At 29.9% G+C, this 25096-nt stretch overlaps 1 protein-coding gene across 1 annotated transcript; it reads right to left on the bottom strand.

Moving 5' to 3' along the window:
• Window positions 1-501: 501 nt before the first annotated feature.
• On the bottom strand, window positions 502-23776 carry LOC142327086 (uncharacterized). The gene is made up of 6 exons (XM_075369964.1): window positions 23684-23776; window positions 13077-13157; window positions 7162-7569; window positions 5576-5662; window positions 4791-5245; window positions 502-1134 (listed from the first exon to the last, which is right to left on the bottom strand). Exons 2-6 carry the CDS (start codon window positions 13138-13140, stop codon window positions 1090-1092), a joined length of 1059 nt encoding a protein of 352 aa, XP_075226079.1. The 5' UTR covers window positions 13141-13157; window positions 23684-23776; the 3' UTR covers window positions 502-1089.
• Window positions 23777-25096: the final 1320 nt, after the last annotated feature.

Genomic DNA, 25096 nt, shown 5'->3' with positions numbered 1-25096 from the left:
CAGATCTAAGATGTCGAACAGAAATTTCAGACTGTAAACTGGTAATTTTGTAAATGTGAGTCAAGATATACTGTTGGATCCCCTGTTATACAACAGCAACGTTAAACCAAATGTTTCTTAATATTATTGTCGGTTATCCTGTTGCAAATCGCCTGTTGTTTTTACCTCCTATTATACCTCAGTTATGAAATATGAAGCCATTTCTATACATTAATATAACCCCGTATTAGATATGCACGCACAAGCTCGCTCATGCTCTTCCAAAAGGTAATGTGCGTCAATTAATCCTTTTAAAGAAAAGATTTTTCTAAAATTAGAATAATAAAAATAATAATCGTAATATGAATATGTACGGCTGTGTTACATGAGTATTAAAAAAAAAAAATATTAATAATTTTTTTTTTTAGAATAATAACCTGATTAAATAGCTAGATATATTTCATGGGTCTTAAGCAGATGCTGCTTAGAGTTGTTTTTGATTGGGTTTAGCGATTAAACTAATTACATATTAAGAGTTTTATTCTTTTCACAATATAATAATTTTTTTAAATAACTACACACTACATTATTATTCTTGATATTAACCTGGTATAATATATTGAAATTTTCTAAATCGAATTAAATAAAAATCGGAGAGGAAGATTCGGATTCCAGAAAATTCGGATAACGGGGTACATGGTCTTGCAAAATGAACTATAAAAATTCCTAGAATCCTAAAATAATTAACACAATAGCAAAATAATTTTCCATTAAGTTTTGATAATCCACTGGCTAATATATAGGTTTACATATCCTCATATAATAGAACTAAAAATGAAAATTATTGTCACTTATGTTATTATGCAATAATAACTACACTTTATTACTAAATTGAAATTTAATTTTTTTTATTATCCTATGCCATACTGGAAAGATTTCGTGAGAAATTGAATCTGTGTTAACAAGAATTCGATTTAGAAAATTCCTATTGTAGTACATACTGAAACATGAAAAAAATTCCCACAACTAAATTAAACGCAAGAAACATCAAATTCATAATGTAAATTATACAGGGTATTTATCAGCTTTTCATTTATAAAACTACTTCTGCTAAACCGTAATATGACTTGATTTATCTTCATCCTTTATATTTTCCTGAAAAAAAAACAAAATCAATATTTATTAAAAAATACATACATGTTAAAAATAAAGATGTAGGCAAACTAGACAAATGAATCCCTCTTTCTGCTAAGATCTACATTATCAGAATGATTAAGGTAAAACTTGTGTACAAAATTTGAAATGCCAAAAACATGAAATTCTTCCAATAGCAACTTTTGTTCCTTCTAAAAGACTTTCCTTTTGCCTTTTTAAAAGCAATTTTTCCTTTTCTATAAAAACTAACAAACTTTTAGAAAATTAATTTTGAAAATGCAGTGATTTAGATACTTCGTATTTTAGATGCTTATTTTTTGAGATGACCAGTATTATGCCATAATTGCAACATATAAGGATCGGATTCTGTAAACTATATACATGTTAACTATATTAAATCTATGTTTTTAGTCCTCTATTTACATATCATATTATTTGTGCTTTTTTCCTAATTAATCCTCTTTTGTTTTCGTTTTTATTCTCTGTTAGAGATTAAGCACGTGATTAAGACCGTTGGTTACAACGGTAATTTAGCGCGCTTCTTGGTGAACTATACCAGAGGACGCTTTCAGGTGTGGTCTGCTAAACATGTTAGTAAAAAAAAATAAATAATATAACAAACAAATAATAATAAAACATTATATTAATCATAAAATAAACTGGTCTCCAATAAATAAACTGGACTCGTCCAGTTCTGGGTACAGCCCGGTTGTATGTCTTGATACCTTTATTCTAGATTTGTATCGGAGATAAGGTCCTTTAGCACTTTGTCCGGTCCAACACCAAATTCATGTAGGAGATAAAAGAAAACATCGCCTGCCTGCTTTCAGTAACGATGACGTCCTTCCACTGGAGGGGTAAGAATATGTCATCAAACAAAAAAGAAACGGCAGAAGTTCCAACCCAGAAAACAAAGAAGCTGGAGATCGATAAGCTACGTACCGTTATTTCCTGAAGGTTGGCAGATGATGAGTGTTCAGTTTCACGTCGAGCCGTCCGGTGCTGCGATCTAATGGGTGCTAGCGCTCACCGGCGAGTTAAACTCGTACGATCAGTGCGGTCGTGTTTTCATTTCAGTCCAAAGGGACTCACAGTTTCTTGATAATGTTCAAGTTCAATTATGACTAAAGTGTCATACATTCATAAGTTTAATGTAACTATTGTAATTCAATCAAAATTCCATCAAAAGTGACAAGAAATTAAATATAAAATTCAAGAAGTACATAGCGTTGCTTCATTTCATCATCTACCATCTGATCAAAAAAACAATTCATACTAGCTCTAAATTCTACCAAGGAGGTTGTGGGCCTTGTCTGTAATAACTGGCCAACGAACTGCTTTGAGAAATCGGAGCTCATGAAGCAATCTTTTTGCAACCATGAGGCGGAAACAGAATTTCATTGACTTGCTGATCAGCGGGAAGGATTTATACGCGCAGAATGCCTTCATGAGAATCGGAAACAGAAGCAGCTCTTAATGTCATAGAGATGTTGGATACGACCAGGTTTGGTGTCGGATTCCCATCCGACAAGATTCAGCTTTGTGTTCGTCACCTCGTTGAACACCTGGCAAGAAAATCGGATAGGAAGCTCGTAGAATTGTACAGAAGCTGGGCATAGGTAGGTTCAACAAATGTCGAGAGCCCGCCTGCAAGATGCCGCTAAAACTGTGATTATCAAGTTTTGTGGGAAGTCCTTCGCCGACCTCCTGAGGTAAAATAAGCAAGAGGTCTTGTACTGTTGAGGAATAAAACTCGGAGACATTTATGTTTTTCACGCCGGCTTTTGACAGTACCCAGAAGGTGATCGTGATGTTGCTCGTGGATGCTCCACATGACTTTCACGTAACGGGCAGGATCCAAATCTTGTGAGTCAGCTGCTGCGTCGTCGGACAAGAAGAAGAAGAATCAAAGTACCTTAGAGGTTAAGATACGGCTACCTCGTCTTTAAGTACAGAGACCCTGATCGGGTCTTTATCTCAACTGTGGCAAGGCCGGCCACAAAAGTTTGAGTACAAAGAAATAAAATGATGGGTAGCTTGCAAATCTATCTGATATAGGTCTGTTAGTAAAGAGTGCTATAAAGATTGGAAATGGAAGTTCCTCCAAATTAATTGAAATAAGAGACAGAGGGTTTACGACTTGGTTTAGAAGTTGCAAAACGGCTAAAGCTGATTTACACTGTGCAGCCAGCCAAATATACCATTTGCACTGAGATGCAATATTTCTATGATGCTGATAGCGCTAACTCTATTATGGTCTCCAGTAAACTACTTGCCGATAATTCGTTCCGACAGCGGCCCAGGCTAAGCCTGGGTAGAGACTTCGACAGCGATGTTATTTATAGTTAGTGTATCTCAAGCAAATGTTCATTCTATGTTTTGAGCATTTCCTGGACGGTTAACAGAGAAGGTAAGTAGACAGTTCCTTACTAGTCACGTATGTTTTAAGACATAATTGGACGGATGGACGCTTAAATCCTCCACGGAATACGATTATTGCGGGGAGAATGTTGCTGCGGAGCACAGGTCATTCGTGTGCTATCGGTTTCTGCAGCATAGGGAAGCACGTAGTAGAGAATTAGGCATGCTTACCTCATAGAATATAATTACGACTATGCTACACACTAAAAGTTTGTACCCAAGATGTTAAGATTAATTGAAACAAGTTACCGGAAGATGTCGTAGGGTTAAATAACCACCTCGGATTTTCACCTGGGGCACCTTACCGTCTAAAAGAAATAGGTTAAAAAAAATTGAAATTCCAGATGAAGCAAGACGTTTGTCCAGTAATGAAAGTGCGGGTGGAGACAAGAAACATGGGGGACTGTGATAATACAGTAAGTTCAGCTCGGCATCCCATGTTGTAGAAGGGGATGTTTTTAGCGGGTAGGCCAGCAGGGGTCCCAAACTACTATGGGAGAAGAGACAATGTAGTGCCTATAAAAGGAATCCCCTCCTTCATCAGAATAGATTATAACTCCATATTTTTGTCGCTACGTGTATTTAAACTAGGATATATTTTGTTAAAAATCAAATGTAATATGAATATTACGTAAAACTTGAATTGGACACTGGATTGGCATTAAACTTTACAAATTTTCTATATATCAGAATGAATTAGAATAATTTTATTCATTTTCATTGTAGAAAAAAAAAGAAAATAATGAATGAGAAATATAATGCAAGTAATTATAACGGCAAAAATAGTCCACCGGTAAGTTACAATTTAATCCAGGAAAAGTGATTTTTTTCAAAAAGAAAAGAAAGTCGGTAGTAGATTTGCTAGCTTTTTTGTGTTCATTGAAATATATCGCTCTTCCTTTAATTATTTTGCAATAGTTGCTCAGTCATCTATTTGGTTTTAACATGTACATATTAGATTAAGGAAACATATATGCAGCAATCCATTGGTTTTGATGTATATTTTGTTTGTGCATATCCTGAGTGAGGATAACTGCTGAAGTGGAATGGAATAGTAAATTCATAAAAAAATAGTGATAAAACAAACAATATTAATAAAACTACAAGATTAATGAGTTATTTAAATCAGGTTATTGTGAATATTTTCACAACAAACGCGCCAGATGGAAAAATCAGAATTACATCAGCAAAGACTGGAATATTTTAATAAAATCTATACGTGTAAAATTACTTACTGGGTTAACGAAAGCACTGATGCATTTATCCATTCCTTTAAATTTTCCATTATCAATCAAATTTCTCATTTCAATCCCATTGAGAATACATTCAGCAACCTTTCTTGTTTCAGTTGATTTGTTAGGTTTCTTGTTTGAATTGTTAGGATCATACTTATCACATATTACCTTCCAGTTATCATAGTTTTTCTTAAATATTTCGTAATTATTTACAATCTCTTTAGCAAAGAGATATTTTTTAATATCATTAGGATGAACATTTTCGATCTTTACTTTTCCTGGTAAAATTTTAAAATAAATTTCTATCTTTTTTTGTTCATAAATTATGAAACTTGCAATACAGCCATAGCAATAGTTTTTAGACTGACCACTTTTTGAATCTGTAGCAACACTTCCATCTTCCGAAATATCATTTTTATAAAAATTTTCTATCGTCTTCAATTGTTCATTATTAACTGTTAAATAATAATAAAAGATTATTGAAATTCTATCACGATTAATGAATATTCATTTATTATATAAATAAAAATATATAAATAAGCACTGTGTGTATTTTTTATTTTTATATTAATATTATTTACTAAGAAATAAAGTTTTCAGTACATGAGATAACTAATATTTCAGAACTAAATAAGAAACTAAATTAACTCATTGCATTGATATTTCTGATTTTTACTTTTCGATCTTTACTTTTCCTGGTAAAATTTTAAAATAAATTTCTATCTTTTTTTGTTCATAAATTATGAAACTTGCAATACAGCCATAGCAATAGTTTTTAGACTGACCACTTTTTGAATCTGTAGCAACACTTCCATCTTCCGAAATATCATTTTTATAAAAATTTTCTATCGTCTTCAATTGTTCATTATTAACTGTTAAATAATAATAAAAGATTATTGAAATTCTATCACGATTAATGAATATTCATTTATTATATAAATAAAAATATATAAATAAGCACTGTGTGTATTTTTTATTTTTATATTAATATTATTTACTAAGAAATAAAGTTTTCAGTACATGAGATAACTAATATTTCAGAACTAAATAAGAAACTAAATTAACTCATTGCATTGATATTTCTGATTTTTATGCTGTTCCTCAAGTTCAGATCAAAACCTTTGATAGAACCTTTCTGTTAGAATCATTTTTGTCCAGATATAATGGAATGATTTGCATTTAAATATTCTGTTTTCAATTATAATTAAATAGATCTTAAGGAAATAAACAGAAAATATAATAAATCCTTTTTTCCCTCCAAACAGAGAAACTTATCTAAACGATTTCTTATGATCACTTTATTAGATCCTCAAGTTAAATATGACATTAAGAAATCAATTTGAATCTTTGCCTCTTCCATGTTCCTGTTGATATAAATATGGTAACTTTTCGTAATTAAAATTTTATTTTTTCATAAATAAAGTTTATAGATTAACTGAAAAAATTTTATAACTGAATTGAACTGGATAAATTACATACACATAGCAAGTCCTTTTTTAATAAAAAAAATATTTAAAGATAAGGATAGGATATTAGAAAGCAAAATGAGCTGAATCAGGCACGGATTTCTAAACTTTCTTTATTCACAAAGATCATCCAATGCTGTAAAAAAAAGTGGCCGCAGTTAGCGATAACTTATACTCAAGTATCCCAGTTGATAATCATAATGCTGTATACAAAATAAAATTCAGGATTAATATTTTCGCACAATATACAAAAGTTAGAAATATATAAACTGTTAATGGAGATTTTACTAAGTTATTCAATTAGATTATACATGTTATATTCATGTCATATTTTACAAAATATCATAAATTTGTGATTCCTTATTACTTCTTGTTACATCAGCTTTCTAATGGAAAGATGAAAAAAATATAGATTTCATGAAAAAAAAAAATTACACAACTGATACGCAAATTTGACTGTAATTTTACATTTCAAAATTCAAAAAAATAAATAAAGACAAATTATATATAATTTTCCTTTATTCGAAAATTAATAATATTTTCACCCGTAACGCCTCACAAAGAATAAAATTCAAGAAAAGATACAACTTTTAAAGATTTGCTTTAAACTGAAATTAATGAATTTCATTAATTTATTCTACGCAAATGCTTATCCAAATTAATGACTCAATACTCTACTATCGATCATTTGTTTCCTGTTTTATTTTTCTTGCTGTAAACATGTATAAAATATGTATAAATCACATTACTATGTGGGCAAAAATACAATATTAATAAACATATAATGTTATTCAATTATTTCTCTCCGTTATAAAATATTTTAATATGAGTATTCTGAATACCACCTAAAATATGATCAAGAACATTCATAACAGTATTGTAAAACGAGAATTGAAATTACTTACTTGGTACCATAAAGTTATCGATGCATTTTTCTAGTCCTTCAGTCCTATCACCAGAAATTAAATTTTCAACTCCAATATTCTTAATTATATCATCAAAATTTGGTATTTGATCATCTGATTCCTCTCTTTTAGCAGTATTACACATTTGAAACAACTTCTGATACTTCTTTTTAAATATTTCGAATTTTGATAAAATAATTTCAAAAACAGGTTTTGTACTTTCAGTCGTGTTGTTTGGATCAGTGAAGTTGTTAATATTTTCTACTTCTTGTTTTATAAATTCTTCCAAACATCTTACACAAGATGCTTTGCGTTGATAAAAAGGTGTAACAGTATCAATAAATAACAAGTAACTTTCAGTATACCAATTCATTATCATTTGAATTTTTCGAAAGTTTCTTTCTTTTACTGTAAAAATATTAAAAATGATAATTTTTTTCAAATTTATATTTAAAAAATATATATATATATATATATATATATATACTCGTATGTTAGATGCCATAACCCACCAAATGTTATCTGTGGTATTACACGAGCCACAGAAAATTAAGTCACTCTGAAAAATGCAATTTGCAGTCTCATTTACGCCAAGGATCCTCAGTTAAATTTACTAAAAAACAAAACTTTTAATCAGTTTTATACTTCTCTATCAAATTACTACATAATTTTGCTTAATAATGTGCTAAAGAAGCTCAACGAAACTAGAATTTCTCCTGGTTAGTGAGCATTTGCCCGCTTATTCCCACGAGTAATGCGGAAACATTTTAACAGTCAGTCTTACGCAAACTTTCTCCACTACGTAAGAGTATTTCTAAAATATATATATAAAAAATAACTTGTAAAGAAAATACAAAATGCAGTGTTGGACTGTCACAATCTAATAATACTTAAAGCTGTGCGATAAAAATATATCCTGTTTAATAGTTACCAACGACAGGGTAAGATTTATTGTGTAGGACTGAGTTTAAAGGTTATCCCAGAGAAACGTTTGCATCCCGTGCCAGGTTTATGTAACAGAATTTCAGTATGTGCTTTACTATTAATATAATCTCTAAGAACTTTCAACGAGATAGCTTATTTTAAACAATTACTTTATGCGTGCAAACAAACACATATATATTTATACATATATGTATAGATCAATTTGGTTTCAGGAAAAGAATAGGGACAAGGGAAGCAATTATAGGTCTCAGATTAATAGTAGAAGGAAGATTAAAGAAAAACAAGCATACATACTTGGCGTTTATAGACCTAGAAAAGGCATTCGATAACGTATACTGGAATAAAACGTTCAGCATTTTAAAAAAATTAGGGTTCAAATACAGAGATAGAAGAACAATTGCTAACATGTACAGGAACCAAACAGCAACAGTAATAATTGAAGAACATAAGAAAGAAGCCGTAATAAGAAAGGTAGTCCGACAAGGATGTTCCCTATCCCCTTTACTTTTTAATCTTTACATGGAACTAGCAGTTAATGATGTTAAAGAACAATTTAGATTCGGAGTAACAGTACAAAGATGCTACGATTTGCTGATGATATAGTAATTCTTGCCGAGAGTAAAAAGGATTTAGAAGAAACAATGAACGGCATAGATTAAGTCCTACGCAAGAACTATCGCATGAAAATAAACAAGAACAAAACAAAAGTAATGAAATGTATTAGAAATAACAAAGATGGATCAATGAATGTGAAAATAGGAGTAGAAAAGATTATGGAGGTAGAAGAATATTGTTATTTGGTAAGTAGAATTACTAAAGATGGACGAAGCAGGAGCGATATAAAATGCCAAACAGCACAAGCGAAACGAGCCTTCAATCAGAAATATAATTTGTTTATATCAAAAATTAATTTAAATGTCCGGAAAAAAGTTTTTAAAGTATATGTTTGGAGTGTCGCTTTATATGGAAGTGAAACTTGGACGATCGGAGTATCTGAGAAGAAAAGATTAGAAGCTTTTGAAATGTGATGCTATAGGAGAATGTTAAAAATCAGATGGGTGGATAAAGTGACAAATGAAGAGGTATTGCGGCAAATAGATGAAGAAAGAAGCATTTGGAAAAATATAGTTAAAAGAAGAGACAGACTTATAGGCTACAAACTAAGGCATCCTGGAATAGTCGCTTTAATATTGTAAGGACAGGTAGAAGGAAAAAATTGTGTTGGCAGGCCACGTTTGGAATATGTAAAACAAATTGTTTGGGATGTAGTATGTATACTGAAATGAAACGACTAGCACTAGATAGGGAATCTTGGAGAGCTGCATCAAACCAGTCAAACGACTTCGACAAAAAAAAAAATGTATAAGTAATGATAAAATAATTTTAAGAAAATTCCATTTTCAAAATTTTCATATAGAAAAATTTTTATTTTTATTTTTTATATGCTAACAGATTCTTTAATTAAAATCCATCGGCGATATCTTTTTCATTCTAGGTGCTTGATTTGGCAAATATCATATCAGGTTGTGTCCATTATTGTTGGAAGTGCCCACAATCTGGTAGTTTCCAGTTAATTTATTTTATAATTATTGTGCCAATTTTGGTAATTTACCAAAAACATTATTCAAAATTAAAATAAAAATCAAATTTTTCTGAGATCACATAAAGCGATAAAGATTTTTAAATTTGTAAAAATCTGAAAAAGTATATGTCTTGGATAATCAAACTGCAAAATCATAAAAGCGTTTACAGTAACGTAATATAAGTTACAGGGTGGTAATGCACATATTATACCATAAAAAAACTTCATAAATAAACTAGAACATTCTATGTAACTTAAAAAAATAAAATAAATGAATTTTTTAATACTTCTTTTTTATGTACCATATTTCTAATGAAATACTGGAAACCATCTGGGTAACATAACAATTGTCTGTAGTTGATCAGAATAAAGATATATTTGAACAATATGAATAAAGATATTAAAACTTGTTCAAGACTGAATTGCAGAGGTTTAATAACAGAAAAATCGCGCCAGATTTTAAGTTATCTGCTATTGAAAATTCAGTTTTTCCACAATCGGCCCTTACACTTCACCTTATTGATCTTCGATCATTTTAACACTAAAACACTTTTTCTTGCACTAGATCACCGATATCAAAACGTTTCTACGCTCAATCATTTAATAAACTCTTGTCATAAAATTTATTTTATCAGCAGCAATCAATTGCTGGCCATTAACAGGCTATCACGTCTTCCAAATAATTGAAAACAAAAAAAACTATTTTAAAGAGGTGAGTTAAATGACAAGTAAAAAATATCAAAGAACTAAGTCAAAAATCGAACCTAAGACAAGATAATCGAAAAATATATCTGAATACAACTATATCAACTATAATAATGTCAGGGATTTTTAAACTGGCCATTATTAAATTATGAGATCAGTTCAAGTAGAATTGAGGACGTAAAACCGTGATTTAAGCTTTCAAATAAACCAAGTACTCGTTAGTATTGCTTTTTTGTAATTATACTTACCTGAAAATTTAATTCACTTAAATCTACTTTAAAGGAAGACTATTGGTACAGAATAAGTATACATAATATGTTTATTGCTCCAGTTTTTGACAATAAAATATTCGTTCTGTATTATCTTTGTAGTATTTTTTTTTTGTGTGCTGAATTAAGAGGTCAATTAAGAGATCAAGGTTCTTTACGCGTTAACGTTATATTTTAATTCTAGGGATAGAACTAAATGATATGGCTGATGGTTTTTTGGCATTATTTTAGGGTCCTCCAAAATCTATCCAAAATCTTATCCTCCAAAATCTTATAGCTTTTATGGTTATGTAATCCTACGAGCAATAGGTGTTTTATTCATATTTTAAGAAAATATTGATTAATAATGGCGAAATTAAATTTTCTCTACAATTAATTTGGCGATATAATAAGATCGTAACGTAACCGGGATAAGTTTATATTGAGTGTTGCTCAATAAAGTGTTACTAAATTATTTTTCGAAGTATTCTGGTACTAGTTTCAGTAAAGAAATGGAAGTTCATAGGAGACGCCAGCTTAGCGGTACTTTGTGTAGAAAACCTCAACTTGTAACGCGCACTAAAAATAATTTCAATTCACTTTATTAACAATGTTCTAAATACATTTTTTTTTATTTTGAAAATTACCATCAATAAAATAACGTTTTAAAAATATTAAAATTTTAATTGCATGTTAAAACATTCCGTGTTCTATTGTTAAGAAAATATTATGTAATGTTTATATAGTATCTGGAATGAAATATAATGATATAGTATTAATTTCTAACTATTATCAATATAACAAACTAGGATAAATGAAAATAAAAACAATATGTGTCGTAGTTACAAAGATTTGAATGAGGAACGTGAAATAAATCAGTGCAAATTAAATCTCAAAATTTAATTCCCACTAATCAATAAAAGGAAAACTCAATTTCTATTGATAACAAAATCCCTGGCAGTTGTATTCAAATATATTTGTCGATTACCTAATCTTAGATTAGATTTTTCGACTTAGATTTTTCATATTTTTTTACTTGACATTTTACTCACCTCTTTAATAGTTTTCTGTTATCTTGTTGTATTTAATTAAGAGATCACTTTTTTCTGTAATCCCCGCTGAATATCGTTTTAGTGATCTTTGCTTCTTCTGAGCGTGTTTTTTTGTGGATTTGTTTAAAACCTTATTCATATTTATAGTTCTATGTGTGTCTTAAAAAAAAATATATATCTATTTTATTAAGTACACTTTTAATAAAAGTTAAACTATATAAAACATTTTGTTAAATAATTGTGATAAAATGTATTTTCGCGGTTAAAACATTACATGAACCACAATATCATTGGTAAAATAATTAAAATATTCTGAGTAATTTGTAATACCACTACAATAAAAATTAATTCACTTTATTTTCTGGTTAATAACAGATTCCATTTTTATTTATAATTTTATAATTAATTCCAATAATAAATAATATTCATATACTGTTTACCACGAATAAGCCAAGCTAGTTTTTTTATGGCTTGCACTATAACGATATTTTTACAAAAGAAGTTACATGACGACATTGCTTTATCCACTTACTCAAGTTACGTTTTATTTTTAATACTTGGTGGGATTAAAACAAAAAGTCAGGTGTTTATTTTATAAAAAGAAAATGTTGAAAATGAATTTTTTTTTAACCAGGATGTTAAAATAGGATTTTAATGTAGAAAAACACACGACACGAAAAATAATATTAGAAAGAAGTTTGATAGGCTTTTGGATCACTCGTTTTAAAAGACGGTATAAGAATTTCTTCATATTGTAAACCGCATAATAATTCATTGAAAAATAAAAAAATAAAAACTAAATTGACTGATCTTGTAAATCGTTCAAAACAAATGAGTTAAAATTTTGAGATTTAAAAATATTGGAATATTACTTACTACCTTTACTACGAGAAGGTTTTTATATAATTGTTAATAATTCGACAAGCAAATATAACGATTCCTTGAATTATTACAGCAATTTGAGCGATTTTAATAATTTTTTGATCGGAAGATCAAGAAAAAGGACGATGAAATATTACAATTAATGGATAACGTGAAATAAATATTTGCTAATGCTAACCAGGTAAACAGTAATGGTCTTCGTATGACAGATGACGAAACGAGAAGACGAATACCGTGTGTAGCGATGTCAAAAGATAAATCTTGAAAAGGAATGAAATGAATTTTCACAAACACCTGATTTGAAAAAAGAACCTGACGAAGTATTTTGAATGTAGCTCAATATCCTAAATGGCATTACTTAATCTTAGTCTGCATATCAAATTAGAGATAAAATTACTGAAAATTTCAAAAATTTAATTTCGGACAAGGATTAACAAATATGAATAAAATTTTTTTTTTGATTTATTTAGTCATATTTAATGAAAAATCGTAAATAATTACCTTTAACTTCATTACAGCTAACAATGGAGATTGTAATAAATAACAACAGTCTCCCGTAATCCATTTTTTAAAATGTATCATCTGAAAAAGTAAACAAATTAATTTTTAAGTTGTCTGTAGATAGTTATTTGTAAATATAAGTAAAAAAAAAGTGTGTGGGTGTGTGTGTATGAGATATAGATAGTCTAAACTTATTTTATTATTTTTTTTGTAAGATAATTAAACCGAAATTAATTAAAGTTAATTAAACCAAGTTAATTAAACCAAGTTAATTAAACCCATTCATTTATACATACTGGATAAATGAAAAAGTATCCTGGTGAACTAAGGTGAAACCAAAAAGTGCGATATTTATTTTAAAATGTGTTAAATGTTTTGCATAATATTAGAGATGTATGGTTTTTTATTCTGGTTTATACTTAACTAAACTGAAAAACTGTATTAATTCTAATCACTAATATAGTACAAACAACACGTAATGAAACTAAACTTAAACAAGTAATCTTTTAGAATTCCTTTATCAAAACTCGTCTTTTGACTTTACAATTCAAGCTTTACAGTACTACTCCATCTATAATGTTGGTAGTCAAGAATCACTGAAAGTGTTGCAAAAGAATCATGAATCATAAGGCAAGAAATCATTTAACTTACTTCTAAATTGCCTTTTGTGTTCTAAGAATCATTAATCGATTACACAAGTCAAAAAAAAAACAATAATTTGGAACTGAGATAAAAATAGGAGAATTAGAATGTATTTTTTTATGCTGAATCTTAAAATGAAATTAGTTTTTCATCATCACCCTCAGATTTTTAGTTATGACACTTTAAATTATTGAGAAACTTCTTAAATAATAGAATACAAAAATAATAATAAAAATTACAATTAAAATTCCTATCTTTATTTTGCAGACATTTACGTAGATTAACCCAACCTGCCTTGATAATGTTTTTCCATCTGCAATATATGTTGGTGGAACTTTTCTCCTTTTTTGTCGCTGATATCACCCAAGTTTAAAAGGAAAAATTTCCAAATGAGAATGGAAAAAATTAATTTTCCTTGGCATTCTGCAGCCTAAATTTTTGTAGTTCACTAAGAGTCATTTATAATCTGTTCATGGTTTTCAGCTGTTATGCTTCCAAGAAAACCGGTAACAATAACTTTGAATGACTTCTATGCTGCTAGTTCTTTTTGATTCAGTTTGCTGTCAGATATATTTTCACAAATAATTTTGTTATTTGTGGCCCAATGAATATTTGCTCTTTTAATTTGGCTTCACTTAACTGTGAAAAACCTCTGCTAAATATTTAAAGCCATCTCCATCATTATCTAATGCTTTTAAAAAATTCTTAATTGGGTCCACTTTTATGTGTAGAGGTGGTAAAATAATACGATCTGCTTCAACAAGGAGAATATTGAAAACATTCTCCTTTCCTGATTTAAACTAATTTATTTTTTTCCAGGATTTAACTGCTTAGTATTCATCTGTAGCCTGACTATCCTGCAAACCCAAAAACCATATCTATTTTGTAAAGCCACTCTGGAAACCAAGTAAAAGCCCTACCATTTTCAACTCAGCAATGATTCACCATTAGTGTTCATCGCACTTTGACATACTTTCACATGTTTCTTTCATTCAAGCAGCATGCCGGAATGCACATTCCTGCAAGATGTGCTACCAGTATAGAAGAAAAATTATTCGAGTTATACAAAAACACTGTCTTAAGCTTATTTTTGATGAGTCTGTAAATAAACGCCAATCATGAATAACATATTCAATGCCCAGTACAGTTAGCCTCCTAACATCATGGTAGGAACAAATTAAAACATCTTTTCTAAAGTATTTCAGCAAATATTCATATCGATTTCTATACACTGAAATTTTAGTAATCTTGTTTCATAAGTTCCATTCTTTAAGACGTGAACCTAAGACTTCTGCATGTTGTTTTGACAAATAAAAGTTACAAATTAGGCCACTCAGTTCTGTTTGTGTGATGAGGTGAGCTTCAGTATTTGAATCTTTTGGAATGTAATTAATATCTATTGAAGTTGAAGATTCACTGGTTGAGGCTTCTGGGGAATGAGATATTTTTTTCCAAGAAGTTGGAGCAATCGATAAATATACACCATGAAATACTGGTCTCATAGCTGAACAAACATTTGGGTTTGCAATACTGCTTTTATTGTTTGAAATGAAACCACTAACATTTGTTAAGCAAAAATAACAGTCATCATAATGGTTGGTAGGCACTTACCAAATCATAGGTATGCCAAAAGACAAATGCACTATTTTCCTTTTAACCACTAGGTTAGTTTAATGTAGAAGTTGATGCATGGTACATGTAGAGCCTGATTTATCTTGGTATCTCAGACAGTCAAAACAATGTTTGTAAACAGTTTTCAGCAGATTTGATACTGGTTTTCGTTGATTTAATTATAAAAATAATTAAATTTTAATTTATAATTTTTTAATTACTTAAAATAGTTCATGAAGTTGTTTCACCATGGAATGCAATAAAACAAAGTAAAAAGCACGCGCGCAGACACTCACTCACACAACGTAACAAATCTTGATGTTCAATAAAATAATACCAAAAATTGTTCTGTCATGAAAACCTCTCACTAAATTTATGGCATCACTTATGAAACAATTTTTATAATATGTGTATGATAAAACGACTACCACAACTAAAGAATACAAAAAGAAATACCAAGAGCTGAACTCGTGCTGATGAAAACATTGAATTAATCATTACTTTACTCACTGACATGTCTTCATATGTCTAGCTTGACATGAAATGACATCATTTGATTGTTATATATCTAATATAAGTCTATGGCATGCATCAAAATATAAATCAGATGTTTATAAGTAAACATACAGACGTACTATATTTATATTGTTTGGTTCATGAATAATGGATAAAATATATTTAAGGACTTGTAAATTAAAAATATAATGTGATGGTTTGTATCCAAATACATATTCAGACTCAGCATATAAAGTACTATGTAGAATACATATTTCATTTACAGTTCCAAATTTTATGTTGATCAGTGTTATTGTTTTATTAAATATTACATTTTTTTTAATTTGAACATCTTCAGTAAACGATTTTTCCTTTATGCATTTATCCCCAAATATTCTTTCGGGATTACTACTATGAGTTTATAAATTGATAATGTATTTTGATTTTTTATGTTATATGTTATATTAAATTTTTTATATTCAATATTGTAGTGAAATTGAAATTTACTGGCAAATTTCCTGTACCAATTTCCTTGTTTTTGACAGATTCAACATGTCTCATCCTACTCATCACTAATGAGTAAGAGCAGCATTTGGCATTTGACAAAGTATACTAGAAATGGTGTTCTTCATTCTGTAAAGGCAAGGGATTACAAACTTAGCAATTAGGTATGCTCAAAAAAAAGTATAATGCACCTGGCTCTCAAAGTAAATCTTACCTAATTACCTTAACTGTGGGTGTACTTTTCCTGAACCCGACCTTCACTGGCTGTTATAGTTTACTAGTTTCTCGCAACTGGGGCTTAAAGCTTCACAAAGTTCCAGAAAGTGAGAACATTATTAGTAAAGCTCTAGTAAATACAATATTCTAGATGGGGCATATTTCTTATTGAGGATTCTACACTGGGTTTAGAATCCTACAACAGGTTAGACTCCAAGTGTAAATGAACTAGTTTGCAGGGATATATTTATTTATACATAATTATATTATTATTTTTTTTAATGTAATTAATTTAAACTTTTTTCATCTATTTTATATGTAAATATCCTATGCTAAATCCAAATACTATGAGATCTTGCTTTACCCAATCATCACTTATAGATGCTTATTACAACTCAACTGGACCAGAAAATTCGTTTTTAAATTAGCTATTGGTAACTTCTCTAACAAGCAAAAGCGTACCAGTCTACTAACTCTATGAAACTTAATATGGACGAATCATATTCGAAACTTACATCAACAAATATAAAATTAGGGAGAGACTATGGAATTTCATCAATCATGATACCACCAGTTATTGTTAAACATATTTGCATCTTACAGAAATGCTTAACAAAAATTTTCTTTTGTTGAATAAATTAAAGAACCAGCTGGTAACAAATATATTGGGTTCCTAGTAAAGTAATTTTGATCTTCAATAGAATTGTTGGTAATGATAGCGTGTTTTAGTGATGTGCCCACATTTGCAATGGAAATTAAATTATCTGCATAATCAATTTTATCTTTACAAACTTAGTTTATGTTGATTATGTTGGCTAACACCATATTTTTTTATTATGGTAGGAAAATTTTTTAATCAATTAGCTGATTTTATTTTTATCAAAATTAAAAAGAGTACATAAAACAAATTTGCATGTACAAAAATAGTTAACTAATGAAAAAACACATTTTCACATTAATAACAATAATAATAACCCGTAAGAGGTTGTTTATCCCCAATTGGGTGCATCTCCAAGTGGCAGATTGGGAAATGCTTCATATATTTATGCTTTTTAGATAAATGCTTCATTTATTTTATGATGAAGAAAAGTTAATTTCTTTTTAAAGTTGAAAATTAATCAACTTTTGACCATCCCAACCCTGTAAGAGGAAGATGCCCACTGAGTAATGTTATCGGTCACCACACCACCTCCACCGTTCCAGGCCATGAGGGGCTTTACTGGAGATTGTCTTTAGGACCGCCACTGGCAGAGGGAAGCCACGCTCCCAGTCGCACGGGCTGCCATACCACGGCGGCGCGGCCACTCCCACCAGCAGGACCCTCAAATCGAATCACAAACAACACCAATATAATCGTGGCATGATGTCATTGTGCTTACTTCCAACCAATCCATGCCTAAGCTGGAACCCTAGTCACCCGGTCACCCTAGTCATACCATTATCGAGTACCTTGATTAAACTCCATCTGCAGACCTACACACTGCAAAGGCACAAAGAAAACCAGCCACTATATGCCACTCCTCACGGATCATCCAGTTAATATGGAGATCCAGAAAGGAATGTATTCTCTCAAGTTCCCTAACAGCTCATGAACATTTGACATCATATCGGGCACAGATGTACAAGACATGGTTCACTGGATCATCAGTCCCAGCTTTGCGGACCATCGTAAAACTCAGCTTGTGGTAGAGAATGCTGGAGCAAGAGGCGATACTCTTCCTGAATGTACCACTTGACCAGACATATTAGGCCACGTTTTGAACCCAATCAAGATAACAGCTGGAAAAAGTGCCAGCACCTGTTATTACATCACAACAAATCAGAATGAAATCTTACCAGATGAAAGTGTTAATGGGACTTCATACTGGCCTACTGAAACTGGAAAACCCAGACAATGCATGACATGGAGAAGGGAAACGAATATCAATGTCAAGCATGTTAGTACACTACAACCAGATTAGAAAGAATCAGCTTAGGATATTGACCAGAGTTCCATAGACTATTCACCGAACTGACAAACACTTGTGGAGTGTTTGGTTTGATCACCCCAACACAAAGATCAGCTAACACAAACAAAGAACCTCTACCTTTCCCAGGTCAAAATATCCAGCCTCCTAAAATAACCAATCCATCAACCTAACGGGTAGACACAAAGAATAGAGAACACAATAGGTACAACTATAATCAAAGAAATCATTAACAATGAAATAGAAATAAACAAAATCAAGTGGAGAGTATGCCCCAGCAAGCAGACCTCCACTACCAGAACTCATATAAAAGAAAAACACATTGCTTCCACAATAGCTGTAACACAAAACAGATAGCTCATACAATATCAAACCAATCACATAAGAAAAAAAATGAAATCTAAGTGGTAAATCAGGTTTGAAAATAAAATAAACAATGTTATTAAAGATATAACAAGAATGACACAATATTGTAGAGGAAACCAAACAGCACATATTTCAAAACAACCAAGACAATCATAAAAAAATGAGGCTAACAAGGAAAACCCACAGAAGCACTAACTCACTCTAAAAAAAAAAAAATAGGAACTTATACCACAAGGCTAAAAAGATACAAAGATACAGTGAATCTAATATAAGAAAGTCTCAAAATATGTAATTCAGCCATTTTATAAGAGAACAATTTTATAATAGCTTGAAGAAACAAGGAGTCCTGTCTCAAAGCATAGGAAAATAAAAGTATTTTGGGAAAATATATGGTCACAACTAAGAAAACATAAAGAAATAGTCAAATGGATAATAAACAGAATAAACATACAAATATGCCGCAGCAAACAAAGCATTTAATTACAGAAAAAGGACTACTGAAACTATTCAAAAACAGACAATTGGAAACCATCTGGAGTAGATCACATACATAATTAATTTCTGGTATAAGCAGTTCACTTTACTACACAATTATTTAGCAAGAGAAATTATCAATGCATTAAAGAGCCATGCTCTATGCCACATTTCTTAAAACAAGGAAGAACATTCATTTTACCAACAAACCATGAAACACAAAATCCAGTTAATTACAAATCAATTAAATGCTTACTGACATTAAAGAACCTAATTATATCCATAATAATATGTAAAATAGACAAACATTTACACAAAATATCATACTCACTGAAAATAAAAAAAATAGTCAAGGGTGCAAAGAACAAATTATAATCAATAGTGTAATCATGAAAAAGGCAGAGAAAATGTCACAAACTATAATCATGTAATACATAAATTACAAAAAAGCATTGTCTCCATTCCATGCAGCTGAAAACTACTGAAAATTTTGGAAATCTACAAAATTGATGCATACCTACAATACTTTTACAAACAATCATGCCAACGTGAAAGACATTTAAACACAAATCAACAACAAATTCATTCCTAAGTCATCAAGATTAACCATGGAATATTCCAGAGCGACTCCCTCAGTGCCGTATGGTTTTGCCTATGTCTCATTCCTCTTTCAAATATGCTGGACAACACATCCCTTGGCTTCAAAATAAAACATCGGAACACTTTGCAACACAAAATAAACTACTTACTGTACATGGATGACATTAAGTAATATGCACAAAACAGAGAACAGAAGCAGTCACCATTGAAAATAGTAGAAGAGTTCACACAAGACACATGCATAGAATTCAGTATTAACAAATGCCAAATACAATATCAACAAATACAAACCCAATGAAACTCTCAACACATAGAAACAACATAAAATCTCCACAATGAAACACTTGAAAACATGAAACCATAGTAAACATATAAATACCATGGGTTTGAAAAAAATGCAAGCATAAATAACAAAATCAACGAATTACTCAAAAAGAGATACAAACATAGAGAAAACATAGATTCAAATCAAAACTTAACATTAAAAACATCATCAAGGCAATAAATACTTATGCAGTCCTAGTTCTAATATACTCGTTTGACATAATTAAATGGTCAAATACAGACTTCAAAGATTTAAACCAGCTCAACACGACTGAACTAACCGACAATCATAAATTACATCCAAACTCATGCATTGAAAGAATTACAATTAATCAAAAAGAAGGAGGAAGAAGACTCACAGACCTAAAAATAGTACACAACAAATAGTAAATCTGTGATCTTATTTCAGGAACAAAACACATCATTTCATAGAGCACTTAACAAAGCAGATAAGCAGCATACACCACTCAATCTACAACAAAAGGACACGAATAACACTCATTAAACCATACAGCACAACATAAAAAATAAGCATGAGCAGGAAAAGCACTCCTTTGTAATCAATACAACATGCAAGATCCAAACATAGGCGGAACATTATCAAATAAATGGCTCACAATAGGAAAACTAATCTCAGAAACTGAAGGATTTGCACTAGCCGTGCAAGGTAAAGTAACAATCATGAAAAACCTCAGAAAATACATCATGTAAGAGAACATAGAAACAGACACCTGAAGAAATTGCCTACAATTCAAAGAAACTATTGAACATGTAACAGGAGGTTGTAAAATACTCCTTGGAACAGACTACACTGAAAGTCACAACACAACAGCAAAAATAATTCACCAAGAATTATTTATATTATTTTATATATATAATATTATTATATGTTATATTTATATTATTATTATTATTATTATATTCAACTGTAAATATTTGTTAGTTAAATATGGACTTGAAGCAACAAACATGCCATACTACAAGTAATAAAACAAAAGCGTACTTTTTTTTTTTTGTTTTCAGTCATTTGACTGGTTTGATGCAGCTCTCCAAGATTCCCTATCTAGTGCTAGTCGTTTCATTTCAGTATACCCTCTACATCCTACATCCCTAACAATTTGTTTTACGTATTCCAAACGTGGCCTGCCAACACAATGTTTTCCTTCTAACTGTCCTCCCAATATTAAAGCGACTATACCAGGATCCCTTAGTATGTGGCCTATAAGTCTGTCTCTTCTTTTAACTATATTTTTCCAAATGCTTCTTTCTTCATCTATTTGCTGCAATACCTCTTCATTTGTCACTTTATCCATCCATCTGATTTTTAACATTCTCCTATAGCACCGCATTTCAAAAGCTTCTAATCTTTTCTTCTCAGATACTCTGATTGTCCAAGTTTCACTTCCATATAAAGCGACACTCCAAACATACACTTTCAAAAATCTATTCCTGACATTTAAATTAATTTTTGATGTAAACAAATTATATTTCTTACTGAAGGCTTGTTTAGCTTGTGCTATTCAGCATTTTATATCGCTCCTGCTTCATCCATCTTTAGTAATTCTACTTCCCAAATAACAATATTCTTTTACCTCCATAATCTTTTCTCCTCCTATTTTCACATTCAGTGGTCCATCTTTGTTATTTCTACTACAATTCATTACTTTTGTTTTGTTCTTGTTTATTTTCATGCGATATCTCTTGCGTAGGACTTCATCTATGCCGTTCGTTGTTTCTTCTAAATCCTTTTTACTCTCGGCTAGAATTACTATATCATCAACAAATCGTAGCATCTTTATCTTTTCACCTTGTACTGTTACTCCGAATCTAAATTGTCCTTTAACATCATTAACTGCTAGTTCCATGTAAAGATTAAAAAGTAACGGAGATAGGGAACATCCTTGTCAGACTCCCTTTCTTATTACGGCTTCTTTCTTATGTTCTTCAATTATTACTGTTGCTGTTTGGTTCCTGTACATGTTAGCAATTGTTCTTCTATCCCTGTATTTGAACCCTAATTTTTTAAAAATGCTGAACATTTTCTTCCAGTCTACGTTATCGAATGCCTTTTCTAGGTCTATAAACGCCAAGTATGTCGGTTTGTTTTTCTAGAAAAAGCGTTTGTTTTTCTAAAAGCGTACTAGAGAACACAAACTACAAACTATATTAGGACAGATAAATACTCATGGGCAAAACAATTGCAATAGACAAGACATCATATTAATCAAGAAATCAGAACATACATACATAATAGATATTACTATATGGAATTACAATAATTTAATATTAAAAGAAAGAGAAAATAGAAAAATTTACTACCATAGCAAAAGAGCTGGAACAAATCCAGAAACATAACTTATTAACAATAGTACTGATCATAATATCATTCACAGGCATAACATCAAAAACAATGATACCTGAAGAAATTATATCTCCCAATACATATTCACATATAAATTCATATTTATATATATATATATATATATATATATATATATATATATATATATATATATATGTATATATTAATAATTATTGCTTTTTTGGGGAACAGTAAATGTTTCTGAAGATCAGTTTTCATTGCCTAAGTCTATTAATTTACAGAAAATGTATGAATAAAAATTATGAAGTTAGAAAATTTTTGTAATTGAAAAGTGTTTTATCATTACTTCTCTTCACTGGTCAGCTTTAAGGAATGACTAATGAAACACTGGTATTGTTCTAGCTCTAACATGTTATAAAAACCCATTTTAAACTTTATGATATGAAATTTCCAAAAATGTATATCTTCAAAATATTTCTAATGATTTGTGCTGCGATATTTATGTATAATTTTTCATACTTAAAAAGTATTTTGTCAAAATCTTAATAAACGTAATTGGTTATTTGTATTTTCTTTAAAATGTACTCTAGTAAAAGGATGAATTTGAAACTTTTTTCAGCTATAATGCCCTTTGTGTTTTCTATTACCGTTTAAAAAATAATTAATCAAGACGTTCTTATTAATTTGTGTTGAATTTTTGCTTCAGTATTCCAATGAAAATGAAAAGTTATAAAAAATACTCCACGAGTTTATACTTATACAATTTTTCTCACTCAAGTACAAATACATACACACGCGTCCACACATAAATGTGTGTATGTTTGTGTGTATATATGAACTTAATAAATAAAATAACAATGGGGAGGTGTTACATGAAAAAATACATATTTATACCTCTTATTAATAAAGAAAATTCATTATTTTTCATCTCATTGTTAGCGGGCGATCTTAGCAGTTTTGTCTAAACATTAATCGAATTCAAAACAATATACTTAAATATGAATAAAATAAACTGATATATATAATCTAAATTTATTAATAAATATCTTGACAAATATTGCTTAAAAGTGAATAAAGATGCTTACTCAAATTTCAGATGACGTAGGTGTAATTGTCGTGGAAATGTTTCTTCGTTAAAAATTTTCTGATATGGTTTTATTTATATACCTGAAAACAAACGCAGATGTATCACGTAAATAAAGTTAATTAAGCAACTTTATGCAATACTGCAATGCTGCGTGCAAAAGTTTTCTTAGCAATATTCATCACAAAAATTAAACAGATTTATTCCGTATCATAAAGCTGTGATGTTTTAAATTTCCTTTTTTTTAAACAACGTTAGCAATAACATTAATAAAAATAATGAAGAAAATATTTTAAGTAAAAAACTAAATATTCATTGAGTTAATTTAAAAAATGCAACATTTAGTAAAAAAAACACCCGTTTCATGCTTATACATACTGTAAGCAACTAATTTTTTCGGAATAGAAAATTGTAAATCGTGTAGATGTATACAGTGATAATATTATTAGGAAATATATAAAGTAACAATCATAATATAAACATTAATTTCTTGATTTATGAAAATCAATAAATCATAGGTAGCTGTTTATAATTTGCACAAGACAATTTTACTGCCTTTCTATTAAACAAAGCCAGAAAAACAAGATATAAATATAAGAAAGGAAAGATTTTAAATTAAAAAAGTAAGAGTGTTTACATTAAATATTTAATACAGAATATTTAAATCAATTTTAAGCCCCTTCATCACCCCTTTATCTAGAACAGTGGAATATTTCGATTTTAACTGTATCAGTTTTGTTTTTACTAAAAATACTTGTACGGTCACTTGCTGAGGATACAAAAGAAAATGTTGAGTACTAACTTTAATCGTATACCACAGGAATCAACACTAATTACCAAAAGTAAAGTCTTATTGGAAACGTAAACTTTATTTTTATGCATGTCAATTTATAAGATACATGATCAGTGATACTTATTTAATTTTGCGAATCTGTAAATACAAACTTTTAATAATAAAAAAATATTAAATAATCGTTTTAATAAAGAATAAATCTCAATAACAATAAATAACATCTACTATTTGGGTTGAAGGCCGCATAGAATATATAGAATAATTATAATCAAAGATTAACAGACAATTTTTAAGAAATAAATGTGTTATTGAGAAAAGATGGTCAGTTTTTTATTAGTTTCAATAATGACTTACCGTATTAATACTTACGCAGATTTCTAACGAAAATAAAACTTTTCTGAACACAATTCTCTCTGTAATACGAAGTACCATTCATTCACTCGTTTATCGCTAAATGAGAACTGCACATTCAAATTCATGGCAATTACTGGAAATTATAAAAGAAAAGCTACTATTTAACTCACACAGTTTGAAGAAAAATTTAATATGAATTGTGAAATTTCCGTGAATATGGGTGAACCACGAATAATGTGCTTGTGTATTATTATTAGAGAAGTAAAA

This window comes from Lycorma delicatula, chromosome 1 (assembly GCF_047948215.1).
Source record: "Lycorma delicatula isolate Av1 chromosome 1, ASM4794821v1, whole genome shotgun sequence".
NCBI lineage: Eukaryota > Metazoa > Arthropoda > Insecta > Hemiptera > Fulgoridae > Lycorma > Lycorma delicatula.
The sequence above is the reverse complement of the archived record's forward strand: the minus strand, read 5'-3'. Positions and strand labels throughout refer to the sequence as shown.

Excerpts from the sequence above, each read along its gene's own strand:
- LOC142327086 (XM_075369964.1), bottom strand. The coding sequence starts at position 13,140 with ATGGATTACGGGAGACTGTTGTTATTTATTACAATCTCCATTGTTAGC. Across the intron at positions 7,570-13,076 it reads TAGCTGTAATGAAGTTAAAG|TAAAAGAAAGAAACTTTCGA; the intron begins GTAATTATTTAC and ends ATATTTTTACAG. Across the intron at positions 1,135-4,790 it reads TCAGTGCTTTCGTTAACCCA|GAAAATATAAAGGATGAAGA; the intron begins GTAAGTAATTTT and ends TTTTTTTTTCAG.